General features: G+C 39.0%; 1 protein-coding gene and 1 long non-coding RNA gene across 7 annotated transcripts; one reads left to right on the forward strand and one right to left on the reverse strand.

The window, feature by feature from the left end:
* Window positions 1-1,813: 1,813 nt before the first annotated feature.
* On the forward strand, window positions 1,814-8,918 carry LOC143884765 (LEAF RUST 10 DISEASE-RESISTANCE LOCUS RECEPTOR-LIKE PROTEIN KINASE-like 2.5). 3 transcript variants are annotated; one of them, XM_077388534.1, is made up of 3 exons: window positions 1,814-2,789; window positions 3,322-3,378; window positions 7,402-8,918. In XM_077388534.1, the coding sequence occupies exons 1-3, from the start codon at window positions 2,084-2,086 to the stop codon at window positions 8,523-8,525; spliced, it is 1,887 nt and encodes a 628-aa protein (XP_077244649.1). In that variant the 5' UTR covers window positions 1,814-2,083; the 3' UTR covers window positions 8,526-8,918. The 3 variants fall into 3 exon arrangements, with proteins under 3 accessions (XP_077244649.1, XP_077244651.1, XP_077244650.1); XM_077388535.1 differs by having other exon boundaries at window positions 1,816-2,789; window positions 3,328-3,378; XM_077388536.1 differs by lacking the exon at window positions 3,322-3,378 and having other exon boundaries at window positions 1,815-2,789.
* A 1,224-nt stretch (window positions 8,919-10,142) lies between these two features.
* On the reverse strand, window positions 10,143-14,027 carry LOC143884767 (uncharacterized). Of its 4 annotated transcripts, none has more exons than XR_013253061.1 (3): window positions 13,828-13,967; window positions 10,310-12,839; window positions 10,143-10,157 (listed from the first exon to the last, which is right to left on the reverse strand). It is a non-coding gene; the product is annotated as an uncharacterized LOC143884767 (long non-coding RNA). The 4 variants fall into 4 exon arrangements; XR_013253062.1 differs by lacking the exon at window positions 10,143-10,157 and adding an exon at window positions 10,212-10,226; XR_013253063.1 differs by lacking the exon at window positions 10,143-10,157 and having other exon boundaries at window positions 10,276-11,448; window positions 11,542-12,839; window positions 13,828-13,969.
* Window positions 14,028-14,047: the final 20 nt, after the last annotated feature.

Consider the following 14,047-nt stretch of genomic DNA (forward strand, 5'->3'; position numbering starts at 1 on the left):
TAAACGTCATTGTTTTATTCCTTTCCCTATCCTAAAGCAAATAACATCACGAGGAGACTATCTAAGATACATCTAGGCCAGAAATTTTGATGTGGATTCAAGGTCTGGAATCCCTGAATTGCAAATTGCAGTTTATTGCTGCATGTAAAGTCTTTTCTGTTCCATTAATTTGTGAGCGGCATCTTTTAGAAAACAACTTTGTGAACATCATCTTAGATGAAACCATTTCTTGTCTTAGGGATGAAGAAATTGCTAGATTGTGTTGCAACTAATCTTGGAGCATCCAAACTAATGGAAATTATATCTGCACTCCCTTTTTATTCTCTAGTGAGTGTAATGGATAAACCAAACAACAAAAATAAAATAAAAAAGCAATGGAATATGATATCTGTTCATCCTGTTCTTGTAATGGGACTTCTCACTCCAATATAATTCACTAGTCATACAGTAAAGGATCCAATTGTCTCCTTCTAGAAATGGCTGCATTTGTCATACTGGTGTTTTTATTTGTTTGAGACTGTAAAGCTTCCTTCTAATTTACAAATGTATTTATCAAATTCTTTGCTCTGCTTCATTTTTAAATTTTGAACCACTGTGGACGAATTTTGTAGACATATTTTCCAAATTCAAGGATGAGAATGAAAAGACGTCCTTCCATTATGAACAATACTGTGAGCATCCCAGATTCCTTCCACTGCTTACAAACTTTATAGCTTAGTTTTGGAGGCTTCTTTGCTTTTCAGGGAAGAGGGAAAAGACAGCTAGCTGAAATTAAGAAGACATGTCCAAGCACAGCAGAAACATGGGTTTCTCTTCTTGGCAGTCCTTTTCTTCCATTTTGCTGCAACATAAAACAACAAAAAATAGGTAAAAGAGTGGGAGATTTCCTTGAATTTTGTGGGTTTGGTAAGATTTCGCCTGTTTTCTTTGAGATTAAGTGGCAGGGGTACATCTGCAGCAAGCATTCCTCGCGTAGAATATAAAAGTAATTTCATTATTGAAAGAAAGGAGGCCCATACTTCATATCCTTTTCAAACCTTCCATCTCTGGATGCAAAATTGGCGCTCGTTTGCAAATAAAGCTTCTTTTACACCTATGCCTTGTTTCCTTGTCTTCCAATTGCCGCCGGTTGTCCATATCTTATGGCTGAACTTAATCGTGTACGTCGGAAATCCAATGATTCTAGAGACTAGAGAAAAATTGATTACTTTTACCCCTACTTGCCCAGGCCTTGCATGTTGATGGCATGATTGGTTATGGTAAGTTGCACTGTCTTAAGGATTTCGAGACAACGATTCATTGGGCGACATGGCGGTGCGTGGCTTATGGTAGCCATGCGGGCTGAGATGCTGTGTTGGCCGATGTGCTGTTTTGGCGAAGGTGTTGTCTTCTGGCTGATGCGGATACCTGCCGGGGAGGCGGGGACCCTGTCTTGCCATGCCGCGTGGCGGCATTCGACCAGTCTTCGTGGGACCTGAGCCACACGTCAATACACGGTAGATGCCCAATTTTGTCCCCAACTAGTAGTTCCATTCCGATCCTTTTAAATTTATACAGCAACAGACCAACAGTTTACCATGGTTAATGGTATTTGCCCCTTTTTACTTCAATGTATTCGACGCTTTAAGTACAGTAAGGTACTTATCTTCCCAATAATATTAGTCTCCCCTCAACCAATGATGAAATATTTAGAAGTCTTTCTTGGTTTTGCATATATCTTCAAAAGCAACTTGCAGTCAAAAACAAAAAGATGAGGAAGAGATCTATTTACATGGTTTTCTGGGGGTGCCTAATTGATGCGTGCTCCACATGGTTATGTGTGTCTAGTCCAAGGAGAAAGCGAAAGTCATACGGAGGAAACTTCTAGGGGTTCTGATATGAAAAACAGATGGATGAAAACAAGCCACCTTCTCCCATCACTCGCCAAGTCTAGAGCCCTTGGTCCAAGTCATGGGTCGACATCTCAACTAAGAAACAAAATTGACTAAAACACAACTGTAAATAGCTTTGATTGTTCTTCTTTTGTTAAATAAAGGAGAAAGAGCTTTGTGTTTATTTTGTCTTTGAGATTGTTCAATTGGGGATGGCTTTAACAATCCCCTGCATAATTGTTTTTCTCTTCCTTCTCTTTCACCTTGCTCATCTCTCAGCCCAACAAGTTAATAACAACAGTGAAAAATGCCCTCAGTTTGTCTGTGGAAACCTTACTGGTATCAGATTTCCCTTCTTCAACATCAACACTTCGAACTGCGGCTTCTATGGCATCAACTGTGAGGACAACATACCAAAGATCAAATTCGAGGAAAAAACGTTCATCGTCAAAAACATCTCATATGAAGAAAAACGAGTCGTGATTCAAGACAGCGAACTGTGGAATCTCACCAAATCAAAAATCTGTGATTTCCCTACCAATTTTTCACTGCCTGAATTTCCACGTCTCCAAATTCGTAGGAGCCGCAACCTGACCGTTTATTATTGCAAGCACAATCAATATACAGTTCCTGGTAATATCTCGGAAGAGGTTCGTAATTACACAGATTGTGAAGGCAAAGATCTCTATTATACAAAAAATAACACTGTGACAAGACAAAATCTTCTTCCGAAAAATTGTTCGACGGTTGTGTTACCAGTGTTTCAATTTTGGAAAGTTTGGAAGCGCAATGATTTTTTGTCTATATTTGCTGCGGGTTTCGCTCTTGAATGGGATATTGATCCGAAATGCGAAGATTGTTACAAGAGGGGAGGTAATTGCACGGTCGATGAGAGGACGAAGATTTTCAGATGCCAAGGTATGAAATAGTAAATTGGTATTTCCAGTCTTTGATTTGGAAAATAATTGTTGTTGGACCATAACATGTAGTTGCATTTGGGAGCAATTTGTATTTAAACCTCCAATCTAAAGTCCATTATTTCTCTACATTAAATTCTTATACATGGAGCAGCTAGATGGGAATTGAACTGGCTGCTTCAGTAACTTCGATTATAAGACTTTGATTTCCAAGAATTTTCTTGAAAGGTTCGGAAAGGAACAATATTTCTAAAATTTCTTACATTTTAACACACACAAAAAAGATGACTTGAACTGACCCTATTCCATGACTACTTATGTGGGAGCTTCAATTTATGATAATATCCCACTAAATTAACCATAATAATATCATTTCCCTCTAAAATGTAGAAAGAAAAAATATTCCAATGAAAAAATGTTTTTTCTTGCAATCCAAAAAGGATCTTAGTGAAGATAAAAAGTTTAGAAACTCAGCTTCTGTGATTAGGGAATGACGACAGTATACTAAATTTCTTCATTTGATGATGTTGCAGTTGCAGTTGCAGTTGCAGGTCAACAACACAAGCGCAATATAAAGAAGATTATTATAGGTATTCTACTTCTCAGATTCTTGTTTAAATTTTGACCATATTTATCTAGAGAAAACGGTTCCTACACACGTGTAGATAAGTTATCTACACACTAGCTTAAAATCAGTGGGGGCCATATTATTTGGGTGATCCAAACCATTCATTTTTAAAGCCCTCTCATAGATAGGGTGTCCACAAAAAATCAGATCCATAGGATCATCATAACCATTCGAACTTTGGAGGCAAAAAATGAACTAATTTGTGAAGGTTTAAAGACATTCATTTTACCTCCACAAATCAATTACTTGTACATTTATGGAGATGTCACCATCCTAGTAGTACTCTCACTGCTTAGCTTGAGAGTCTTATCAATCAAAAAAAGAAAAAGAAAAAAGAAGCATGAGAGTCTTAATAGAATCAATTACATTTATGATGCTATGATTACACCTTATTATTCAATTCTTACCTCCGATAATATATGCTATTCTTTGTTGAATGTGAACCATTGGTTTTAAGACATTTTTTACCCTCTGTATCCAACAACAAAAGATACAGATTGGGATGGTTGGATTGATTTTTCTGGCCATAGATAGGAACTTACGACTAGACTTGGCAAACGGGTGGGTCGGGTCGGGTCGACCCGTGGGTCACACGGGTGTGGGTCAAAATGACCCGCAGTCCTACAGGTCAGCAACCGGTGACCTACCCAGTGCGCGTGGGTCGGGTAGACCCGCGGGTTACCCGCAATTTTTTCCAAAACAGTGTTTTTATTGGGCGGTGATAAATTCACTCCCTTCTATGTATGAATTCACCCCCTAATTTTCAAAATGGACGATACAACCTACACCTTAGGATGATCCAAACCGTCCTTTTAATGGGCCACAACGTAAATAGATTGTGCCCCAAAAATCATTGCCATCGGATGATCTCAACCGTTCGATCTATAGAAGTTTCCATATTGTGAGTCCCTCTTTAGATCGGACGGTTAGAATCATCCTATGCTAATGATTTTTTGGGCACAACCTATTTACATTATGGCCCATCAAATGCACGGTTTGGATCATCCTATGGTGTGGGATGTACTGTCCAATAGTCCATTTTGAAAAATTGGGGGTGTATTCATGTAATCTTAACCCTTGGTTTTTTTTTTTTTTTTTTTAAATAAAACTATTTAAAAAAATCCACAAAACCCGCGGGTTGGCCTGACCCATGTTTTGGCGGGTTGGGTGACCCGCGGGTCGATTTTCACAGGTCACTAAAACTCCAACCCGTACCCCCCAAATTTGCGGGTGGGCCGGGTCGACCCGCAGGCACAGGTCGGTTCGGTTTTGCCAGGTCTAGTTAGGACTTGCGGTCGTGTGACCCATGAAGAGTTCGTTTCTTATATTTCTCATTTTTAGGGATAATTAAGGAGATTCTATGGAGCAACTTGCGGTCTCTTCCACAATCCACTTCTACCCGATTCCATAGGCGAGAATGAGAAGCGCTAACGAACACGCCCTAAGTACCTCCATAATTAATTAAACTAACCGCCAGTGTTACACCTCTGCAACCCATTAAAACTAATGTCCACACCCATGAAATTAAACATTAAAAATCCTCCCAATTATCCAAAATAAAAAAACTACACACATGTACAGAAATAAAATAATAAAGCCAATAACAAGATACTCCCAACGCTAGTCTACACACGCACTAGAAACCGGCTAGAAAGCCAGTAAGTAACCAAACACGAGTCAATAACTAGAAAACATGAGTGAGCTAGAAAGCCGTAAGTAATATAATAAATCCCCAAGTATAATATCAGAAAGTCCCATCTTCATCATAACCGACAAAACAAGATAGAATTAAACAAAAGCATGCACGAAAACATATAATCTCATTTGCAGAGACTGTAGATCACAAATCACGAAATTACAGGGTTCATGGGTACCAAACTACCAAATGATAGGTGTACCGAAGTAGCAACAATTTCTATTAAGATGGCAGCATGGGGGCACCGATGTAACACAAACAACAACTGCCATTAAGCCGGTGGCAAGGGGGCACCGAAGTACCACAAACAACTACTAAAGCTGGCAGCACGGGGCACCAAAGTACCACAAACAACAAATAAAAACTGTTATTGAGGCATCAGCATGGGTCGAAACGAGTTTCTCAGTGTTAAAAATATGAGGTGCAGGTGATGTTATGCCAACCCGAGGGAGGGAGGGGGGCGGTGAATTGGGTTCTAAAAGTTTTTGATCTTTGTAGAAGATTAATTGAAAATTGAAATCAAAGACCAATTTTGACAATTAATTTAAGGAAGATAAAAATCAAGATGCAAAAGTAAGGAGCAAGAGAATAGAGTGCATTGTAGATTTTTATATTGGTTCGTTCCAAATCTCCTGACCTACGTCCACTCCACTAAAAACCTTGCTGGCTTCACTATCCTGATCTTCTTAATGGTATAGATCAAACCGATTACAATGAGGTGGCTCCGCGCCTCACCACTTGCCGACGGAGATGGCTCTGCATCTCCCAACACTCGCCTTCGGAGATGGCTCCGCATCTCCAAACACTTGCCAATTACAATCAAGGTTTTAAATTTCGACCGAAATCCGAAATTCCGGATTTCGTTTGAGAGCGAAACCGAAATTGGGTGAAGCCGAAACATTACAAAATTTCGACCGAAATTTCGTTTTCCTTGAAATTTCGGGCCTAAATTTAAGAAATATCACCGAAATATCCCGAAATTTCAGCCGAAATTTTGTACGGGATAAAATATTACTATATTTGATTTCGATAGATTTTGTCCAAAATTTTGAAATTTCGGTTTCGGTGAGGACCGAAACGCATTCCGAAACCGAAATTTAAAATCTTGATTACAATGTGAAAGAAAGAAAGAGAAATGCCTTTGAAAGGCTAGCTAGAACAATGATCAATGATATTCAAGCTGATTCTAGAGTCCAATCCTCACAAAAGTGATCAATAGAGGCACAAGATGGGTTATGCACTCAAAAGAATGTTCACGTATGTTTTAGGAGTGAGTTAGTTTCTATTAGAGGGGTTAAAGGCTTATTTATAGCCCAGGGAGACCAAAACTAGCCGTTATAGGGGGTTAATGGGCAAGCCGGACGAATGCCTGGACGCACACTATGTCTTGGGTTTAACTTTGCAGTCCCCTTGGCATTGAATGTGATATAATTTATGAGTGTGTGTGGTGGTGGTAGTGGGTGTGTGTGTGGTGGTGGTGGTGGTGGTGGCGGCGGCAGTGGTGATGGAAGTCGAATACACTCATCCATGGTTTTTTTTAATGATTTAGTATCAAGATATCTTGATGCCGTGGAACTTGGCTTTTAACTGTAGCACTTCAAATTTGCCCCGTGATAAAACAGGGAATAGAAAATACAAGGAAAGTGGGAGATTCAACAGAAAATTGCACTAGCAATCCTCAAGGGAATATTACAATAGTAAGACTCTTCCATGCTCCTCTGAACCATAAATGCCCAAATAGCTCTTCTTTCAAGTCCGACCTAGAATGTGTGGGGACTGCTTGATGAACAGCACAAATAATTTGTGTGCGTGGGGACTGCTTGATGAACAGCACAAATAATTTTTTGCGTGCTGTGGGTGATTTAGATATTAGAAGATCGTATTCAATGCATTCTACCTGCAATCCATGAAATCCCAAATATAGTGTTTTACATGAGAACTGAAATTAAGTTGAGTTTGGATATACATTACAGCTTGCTGGTAATTGCCCAGTGGAAATTTAACCCAACTGCTTTGGGGAGCAATTTCTGTAGCAAACTGAAAATTTTCAATCGCCTATTTCTGGGTGTGGAACCGAATTGTATTTTGGGTCCAATTTGGTCATAAAATTTGAAAGATTAGATTGCAAGTTTCTACACAAATTGAACCCAAATGCACACTTAAGAAAACAAGGTTTTTAAAATTATCGGTCACCCAAACACCTCCACACAAATATAACAGAGCAGTTAGCACCATGGACATTGCAGTATGTTCAGGTTGAACACAGTATCTAAACTCCCTTTCTTTCAGGTGTAACCGCAGGAATTGGGAGCTTCCTTCTAGCATGGATCCTTTTCTTCCTATCCTTTCGCAAAAAGGGAAGAAATAATGTTCGGAAATGGAGAAAAAGCAATGCTCACAATGTGGAGGCGTTTCTTAAGAACTATGGATCGCTTGCTCCCCAAAGATACAGTTATTCAGATATCAAGAAGATGACAAGTTCCTTCATAGACAAATTAGGCCAAGGTGGATTTGGTGCTGTTTTTAAAGGCAAGCTCCAAGATGGCCGACTAGTGGCTGTGAAAATCTTAAGTGAGTCCAAAGGTAATGGGGAAGAATTTATCAACGAGGTTGCAAGTATCGGCAAGACATATCATGTCAACATTGTCAGTCTTCTAGGCTTTTGCGCTGAGGGATCCAAGAGAGCACTTGTGTACGAGTTCATGCCCAATGGTTCTCTCGAGAAGTTCATTTATACTGAGAAATCAAGACAAACAGATCCATTGGGATGGGAAATATTATACCAAATTGCAGTTGGAATTGCTCAAGGGCTAGAGTATTTACACCGTGGCTGTAGCACTCGCATTTTGCATTTCGACATAAAACCTCATAACATTCTTTTAGACCAAGACTTCCTCCCTAAAATCTCAGATTTTGGACTAGCGAAGCTATGCCCAAATAAAGATAGTATTATATCGACGTTGGATGGGCGTGGAACTGTCGGATATATTGCCCCTGAGGTATTCTGTAGAAACATTGGACGAGCCTCTCACAAGTCCGATGTTTATAGCTATGGAATGATGATGCTAGAAATTGTAGGAAGGAGAAAGAACGTTGACGATAGAGTGGAGAAAACCAGCGAAATATATTTTCCGCATTGGATATTCATGCGGCTGGATATAAACGATGATCTAGGACTCCATGGAGTTACAACAGAAGAGGAGGAGAAAACTGCAAGGAAGATGATCTTAGTGGGTTTGTGGTGCATACAGACAGATCCGGCAAATCGACCTTCGATGAATAGGGTGTTGGAAATGCTAGAAGGAACCCTTGAGAGCTTACAAATGCCACCAAAGCCATTTCTATCGTCTCCTAAAAGATCATCTCATGATTCTTGTACAACGTCAATGATCATAACAGAAGGTTCTCCTTAGTTGAGGCATGGAAGGTATGAAGGTGTCCCAAGGTTGTGTCCGGATATTGAATCTCCTCGCAGGCTGCTCATATTTTGGAAGATGGATGTCCATACTCATTTGGTTTAGTAGTGGCACTACCTACTTTTCAAGACGGTTTCTGCGTTTTGTTTTAAATACATACGTTCTGAATTCTATTTTAGGTGTTTTCTTCATCTACCTAAAGCCAATGTATGGTCTTATCTCTTCACTGTTCTCTGTATGGTCCTAACGACCTTCGATGAATAGGGTGTTAGATGCATGTTCATTATTCTCTGTAGTGGAAATTGCAGATTATTGCCACATGTATGGTCTTATCTGTTCCACAAATTTGTGAATAAATTTGTTTAAGTTATCTTTTATCATGATTAAAAAGGTAAGAAATTTTAAAAAATATTGGTCCCTTTCAAAATTTTCCGAAAATTTCCTGCAATACAAACAGGTCTTTAGTGATGAAGAAATTCCTAGATTGTGATGCAACTAATCTTGGAGCATCGAAACTAATGGAAAATTATATCTGCATTCCCTTTTTAATCTCTAGTGAGTGTAATGGATGAACCAAAGAAAAAAAATAAAAATAAAAGTAATGGAATATGATATCTGTTGGCTCTCTTCCGATAATTCACTAGCCATACAGGAAAGGATGCAAAGGTCTCCTTCCAGAAATGGGTGCATTTGTCATCATAGTGTTTTTATTTGTTGGAGAATAAAGCTTCTTGGTAATCTACAAATGTATTTATCAAATTCTATGTTCTGCGTTGTCTTTAAATTACGGAACAGTGTGGATGGATTTTGTTGCATATTTTCCAAATTCGAGGATGGGAATTAAAAGACGTCCCTCCAGTTGGCTTCCATTGCTGAGGAACTTTATAGTTTAGTTTTGGAGTCTTCTTTGCTTTTCAGTTTTCATGGATGAGTGCTAGTTGAAATTAAGAAGGCATGTCCAAACACACTAGGATCATGGGTAGACCTTCTTGTTGGTCCTCTTCTTCCTTTTCTTCAATTTTTGCTGCAAAATAAAAGAAAGAAGTACATCAGGTCACTTCATTTCTTCAAATGAGAAGTACATCAGCCCTTTGCAGTCATAGATACACAGTGGCTGGGTGTCCCAAGTGATGAAAAGGGGCGCATTTATCATTTCCCTTAAAAATTGATAGATCAACACACCAAAATACTCGAACCCACAAACCAATATGTAGAAGCAAATGATATAAAGCACTATGATATAAAGTTAGAATGTGTCCACTTAGGTGGCCTTGCATATGCTGCGAAATCTCTTTATTAGCAATTTATTTAGGTCCAATAATGACCTTTGGCAACTTGCTTGTTTTGCTAGCTTCAAACTTTTACTAAGATTGATGGGTGAGGAGATATGAAGAGCATCTGCGAATCTCACGGGAAGGAACGAGCTTGATGTGTGCTACGGTGCCGGAGATCGGCTCGTACAACCATAGTTGCCACTTATCGATGTATCACCTTACATAGCTTAAGGGTGATTCAAGGTTGGATCAAAATATATGGTCATTCTGTTTGGCAGCGATTATCCAATGGGTGTTTGTGCGGGCGTGCCAGCGAGGTATTTCTCAAAGTAGGATAGTTGAGCCTTTTCATCCCCTGAAGATTGGATATCAGACGATTGAGAAGAAGAGGGGATCGACACTTCTTCCTTAGGTTCTTCAAACTCTATTGATACACTATTAAAATGGGCAATAGAAAGTAAACAAAAGAAACAGAAATAATCACCACTGCATAAAAGAAAAGCTCACCTTAGAAGATGATTCCTTTCAACGAAACTGATTACAAGAACTCCGGTGTTGCGGAGAATGATTACAAATCCCAGTACTATCGGAATTAGGGCCTAAAACTAGCATGGCTACAAACTAAGATAAAACAGTAAAGATAAAGATAAATTAAGACAATGTTCTTTGCTGCTGTGAGTGATGCCTTCTCTTGATGCAAACTTCCCATCTTATAGCAAACTTCTTGGGTAGTTATTCTTACCAATATATCCCCTTTTGAAATTTGAAGAGCGCATGTCTCCACTGCTTTCAAGTTCTCAAAACATGTATTGCCACTTGTAACCTCCACTTTGAGCATGTTACCACAACTTGTAACTTCCACATTTCACCACTACTGACCCATGTAACCCCCATTCCATGTCCTTTGAGAGGGAACTTGAAATAACTACCCACTTTAGCTTTGAAATTTCACATGTTCCTTTGTAGGCGGATAATTGTTGCCTCCATCTTCTAGAAAAGTGACCTGTTGACCTTGCCTTGCTAGGTCATTAATCTGTAACTCGGTCTCTCATGACCGATTCAAAATTCAAAGATGGATGTAAACATTGCTCCCCACATTCCTTCAAATTGACGGAAGGAAATTGATGGAATGTAACAAGAAGAATACATGAGAGACCGAACACCCACATTTAGCGTTGTCTACATGCAAGGAAACCTCCACAGGCATACAAGGCTAGCAAAGCAATATCAAATCCATCCAGAACATAAACTAAACTAGAAAGTCTTACATGGTTCAAAGAAAATTTCTCACTATTGCATTCTAACTTAAAATCACAAGATTGAATATTTTCAACACAATACTCACTATGATAGATAAAACATACTCCAAAAGCTGATGATGCAAATCGGACACCCACGAGATCTCCACGACCCGCCATTCTATGAATCCAATAAAACACTAAATCAGAAAATTGCTAATAAGATAAACGATACATGTATATTCTATTTGTATCTATATACTACAAGGTATCCCCCTTGGAGCCAATATCTATCTCTTAAATCTCTTGCCCGATTGCGAACTCGCATGCTTCCCAAGCGTCCCGATGCAATTGAGTCCAGGAGTGGGTTCTGGTTGCGCGACTAACTCATGCGCTATCCGGGTGTCCCTAGTACACATGAATTTACCAAACGCTTCCTAAGTTGCTCCTTATCTAAATTTACAAATCTCAAAATCAAAGTTCTTTGTTCAAATCTTTTACCTAGGATCTAAAGCATAGGCTCTGATACTACTTTTATGTCACGCCCCATACCACAAGCACACACATCCTGAGGACATGAGAGCGCCATACACCTGCAAAGACAAATCCCTACAAGCATACAAGGCTACAAAGCAATAACAAAACCATTCTTGGCAATTCCATAACTAAGAAATATGAGAGTCTCAAATAACTGATTTTAATGTAATCGAAATCCTCAACTCAACACTCACTTTATACAAAATGAATAAACATAAACTTACTCTTATACAATTTTTCAATAATACTCACATCTACTGAATCAAAGAAACAAACTAAATCTCCAAGCTAAACCAGTCTAGAAGCTAAGAATTGCACTCCTCGTTCCCTTCATGAGGATCAAAGTCTAAAAATGTTCTAAACCACAGTCAGCTAAAAAGCTCAATACATAATAACAGACTACCCTAAGCGTAGGTCTAAGCATGCCATGACACAAAGGATCAGTCAAGGTGGATTAGAACCGAATACTAAATATCTTATAAGGTGCAGTGTGGTAGCAAAATAAACAATGGCGCATAACAAATATAGAGTACTGAACAGAGTGCAATAGGACTAATAGTATCAGAACATTAATCAAAGCCAAAAAGGTATCTAAAATATTAGAACAGTATTAAATCTCAAAGGATATCTAAAATATCAGAACAATAATCAATGTCAGTATCAAAACAGAAGTCAAAGCCATAAGGTGTCTAGAATACACAGTTCCACTTCGAGATCATCAGCCTGGTCCAGAAGACGTATTATTGCTTACACCGACCGTCCAAGGTGTTGGAACTAGTTCCTCAAAGTTCAGATACTTGTCGACAGGACTAGTGTTTTATCCCACAGACGGGCCAGAAATCCAGTGTACTACACCCACGGTGGGTATCAGAAGTCCCAAGCATCTATAGAAGTGCCCCAAACAGATAATGAATCCAAAGTCCATAATAGATGATGTCAAAGGGTTCGTAGGGTATAGAATATGTATGATTGAAGCTTTCCATAGAGGTTCAAAGTTTCACATCATGAATTAGGTAATCAAAGCAATAACTGTACGATAAACAAAACAATGGCAAACACAGAAGTTATAGGGTTCCACAGGGTTACAAAGAGGCATGCTAGACCCAAGTCAGTTTCAGAGATAATAGGCACAATACGTATACAAAAGCCTCAAAGGCAACATTAGATCAAAGCAAATTGGGTTGATAAATCACCCAAAGTAGTAGGTTATTACGTACCTCAATCTATCCTCTTCGCAACTCTTCTTAATCAAAGTTGGTCACCTAATGATGTAATTCATCCTATTATTACCGATAGGGAATAAAAAAATGCAAAGAAATATCAAAAAGTCCAAAATCCGGAACCAAAAAAGCAAAACAGTGTGTTTGGGCACTGCTTAGTTGACTATCAGGCTTTAGTCGACTATACAGTGAGATTTCAGAGTGCTGGATAGTTGATTATCCCCCCTTACTCGACTATCCAGAACACATATTCCGCTTCTCCGAGTTTCTACAATGTGGGGAGGTCCAAACTTGATCTCGACACCTCTGATTTGTCCGAGGTTGGATTTGTTGAATCCTTATGTTATGAGCTTAGTTGTAATTCAGAGAAAAAAAAATGCAAGAACAATAAGAACTGTTGAAGAAGAAGAGAAAAGATAGAGTAATATTTGATATTTCGGAAAGAAAACTAGATAACTGGTTTCGAGGCACCAGAACCTCCCATTACAAGAAAGTAATTCAACTGATTTTTCATATCCCCTTCTCCCTTTGTTCAGATTACTTATAGCCTATGTATTAGCCTAACTGTTTCTAACTAACTTCATCAACTTCCTAACAGATTCTAGTATGACTTATTCTTAACATCTAATCCTTAAGCCTTGCTGGTATCTCCCTCTTTCTATTGCTGACTCTTCTTAATGGTTGTGAACCCAGATGACTCGTTACACCTTACGACAAATGGAACACGTCAACCCCTTATGACAAATGGAACACGTCAACTGGATCCAGACGCCAGAAACTTGCCGGACGGGGATCGGAACCAAAATCAAAGTTTTCGTCAAAAATCACAAATATTTATTTTCAATGATCAAAACATGATGATCTAGGGTTCAATGGGGATCCAACGATACAATCAAACCCAAGGAACTCTAGATCCATTAAAGGAACTCCTCCAAACATGATGGAAGCCCCAAAAATCATGTCTCTTTAATCAAACATTCAAATTTTTAGGGTTTCTAAGAACAAATCTGACTTGGAACAAGATTGTTACCTTGGATCGCCAACTTCAACATCCAAAACCACTTCCTTTCTCTCTTCCACACGCACTCCATGATCAGGAACTGGAGAAAACATATGGGTTTCTGTGAATCTCCCCCAAAGCTACGGAAAAGATTATTTGTAGGCTTTCATAAAAGGCCTATCCACTAACTTATCTTAATGGACAAAAATGCCCTTCAAACACAAGGGGGACGAAAATTTGAAGGAGGGGT

The sequence above is a fragment of the Tasmannia lanceolata genome, unplaced genomic scaffold (assembly GCF_043159265.1).
Source record: "Tasmannia lanceolata isolate RefF3 unplaced genomic scaffold, GAP_Taslan_0.1 ptg000008l, whole genome shotgun sequence".
Taxonomy (NCBI): domain Eukaryota; kingdom Viridiplantae; phylum Streptophyta; class Magnoliopsida; order Canellales; family Winteraceae; genus Tasmannia; species Tasmannia lanceolata.

Coding starts and splice junctions, on each gene's coding strand:
- LOC143884765 (XM_077388534.1), top strand. CDS start 2,084: ATGGCTTTAACAATCCCCTGCATAATTGTTTTTCTCTTCCTTCTCTTT. Junction 2,790..3,321: donor GAAGATTTTCAGATGCCAAG/GTATGAAATAGT, acceptor ATGATGTTGCAG/TTGCAGTTGCAGTTGCAGGT. Junction 3,379..7,401: donor TATAAAGAAGATTATTATAG/GTATTCTACTTC, acceptor CCTTTCTTTCAG/GTGTAACCGCAGGAATTGGG.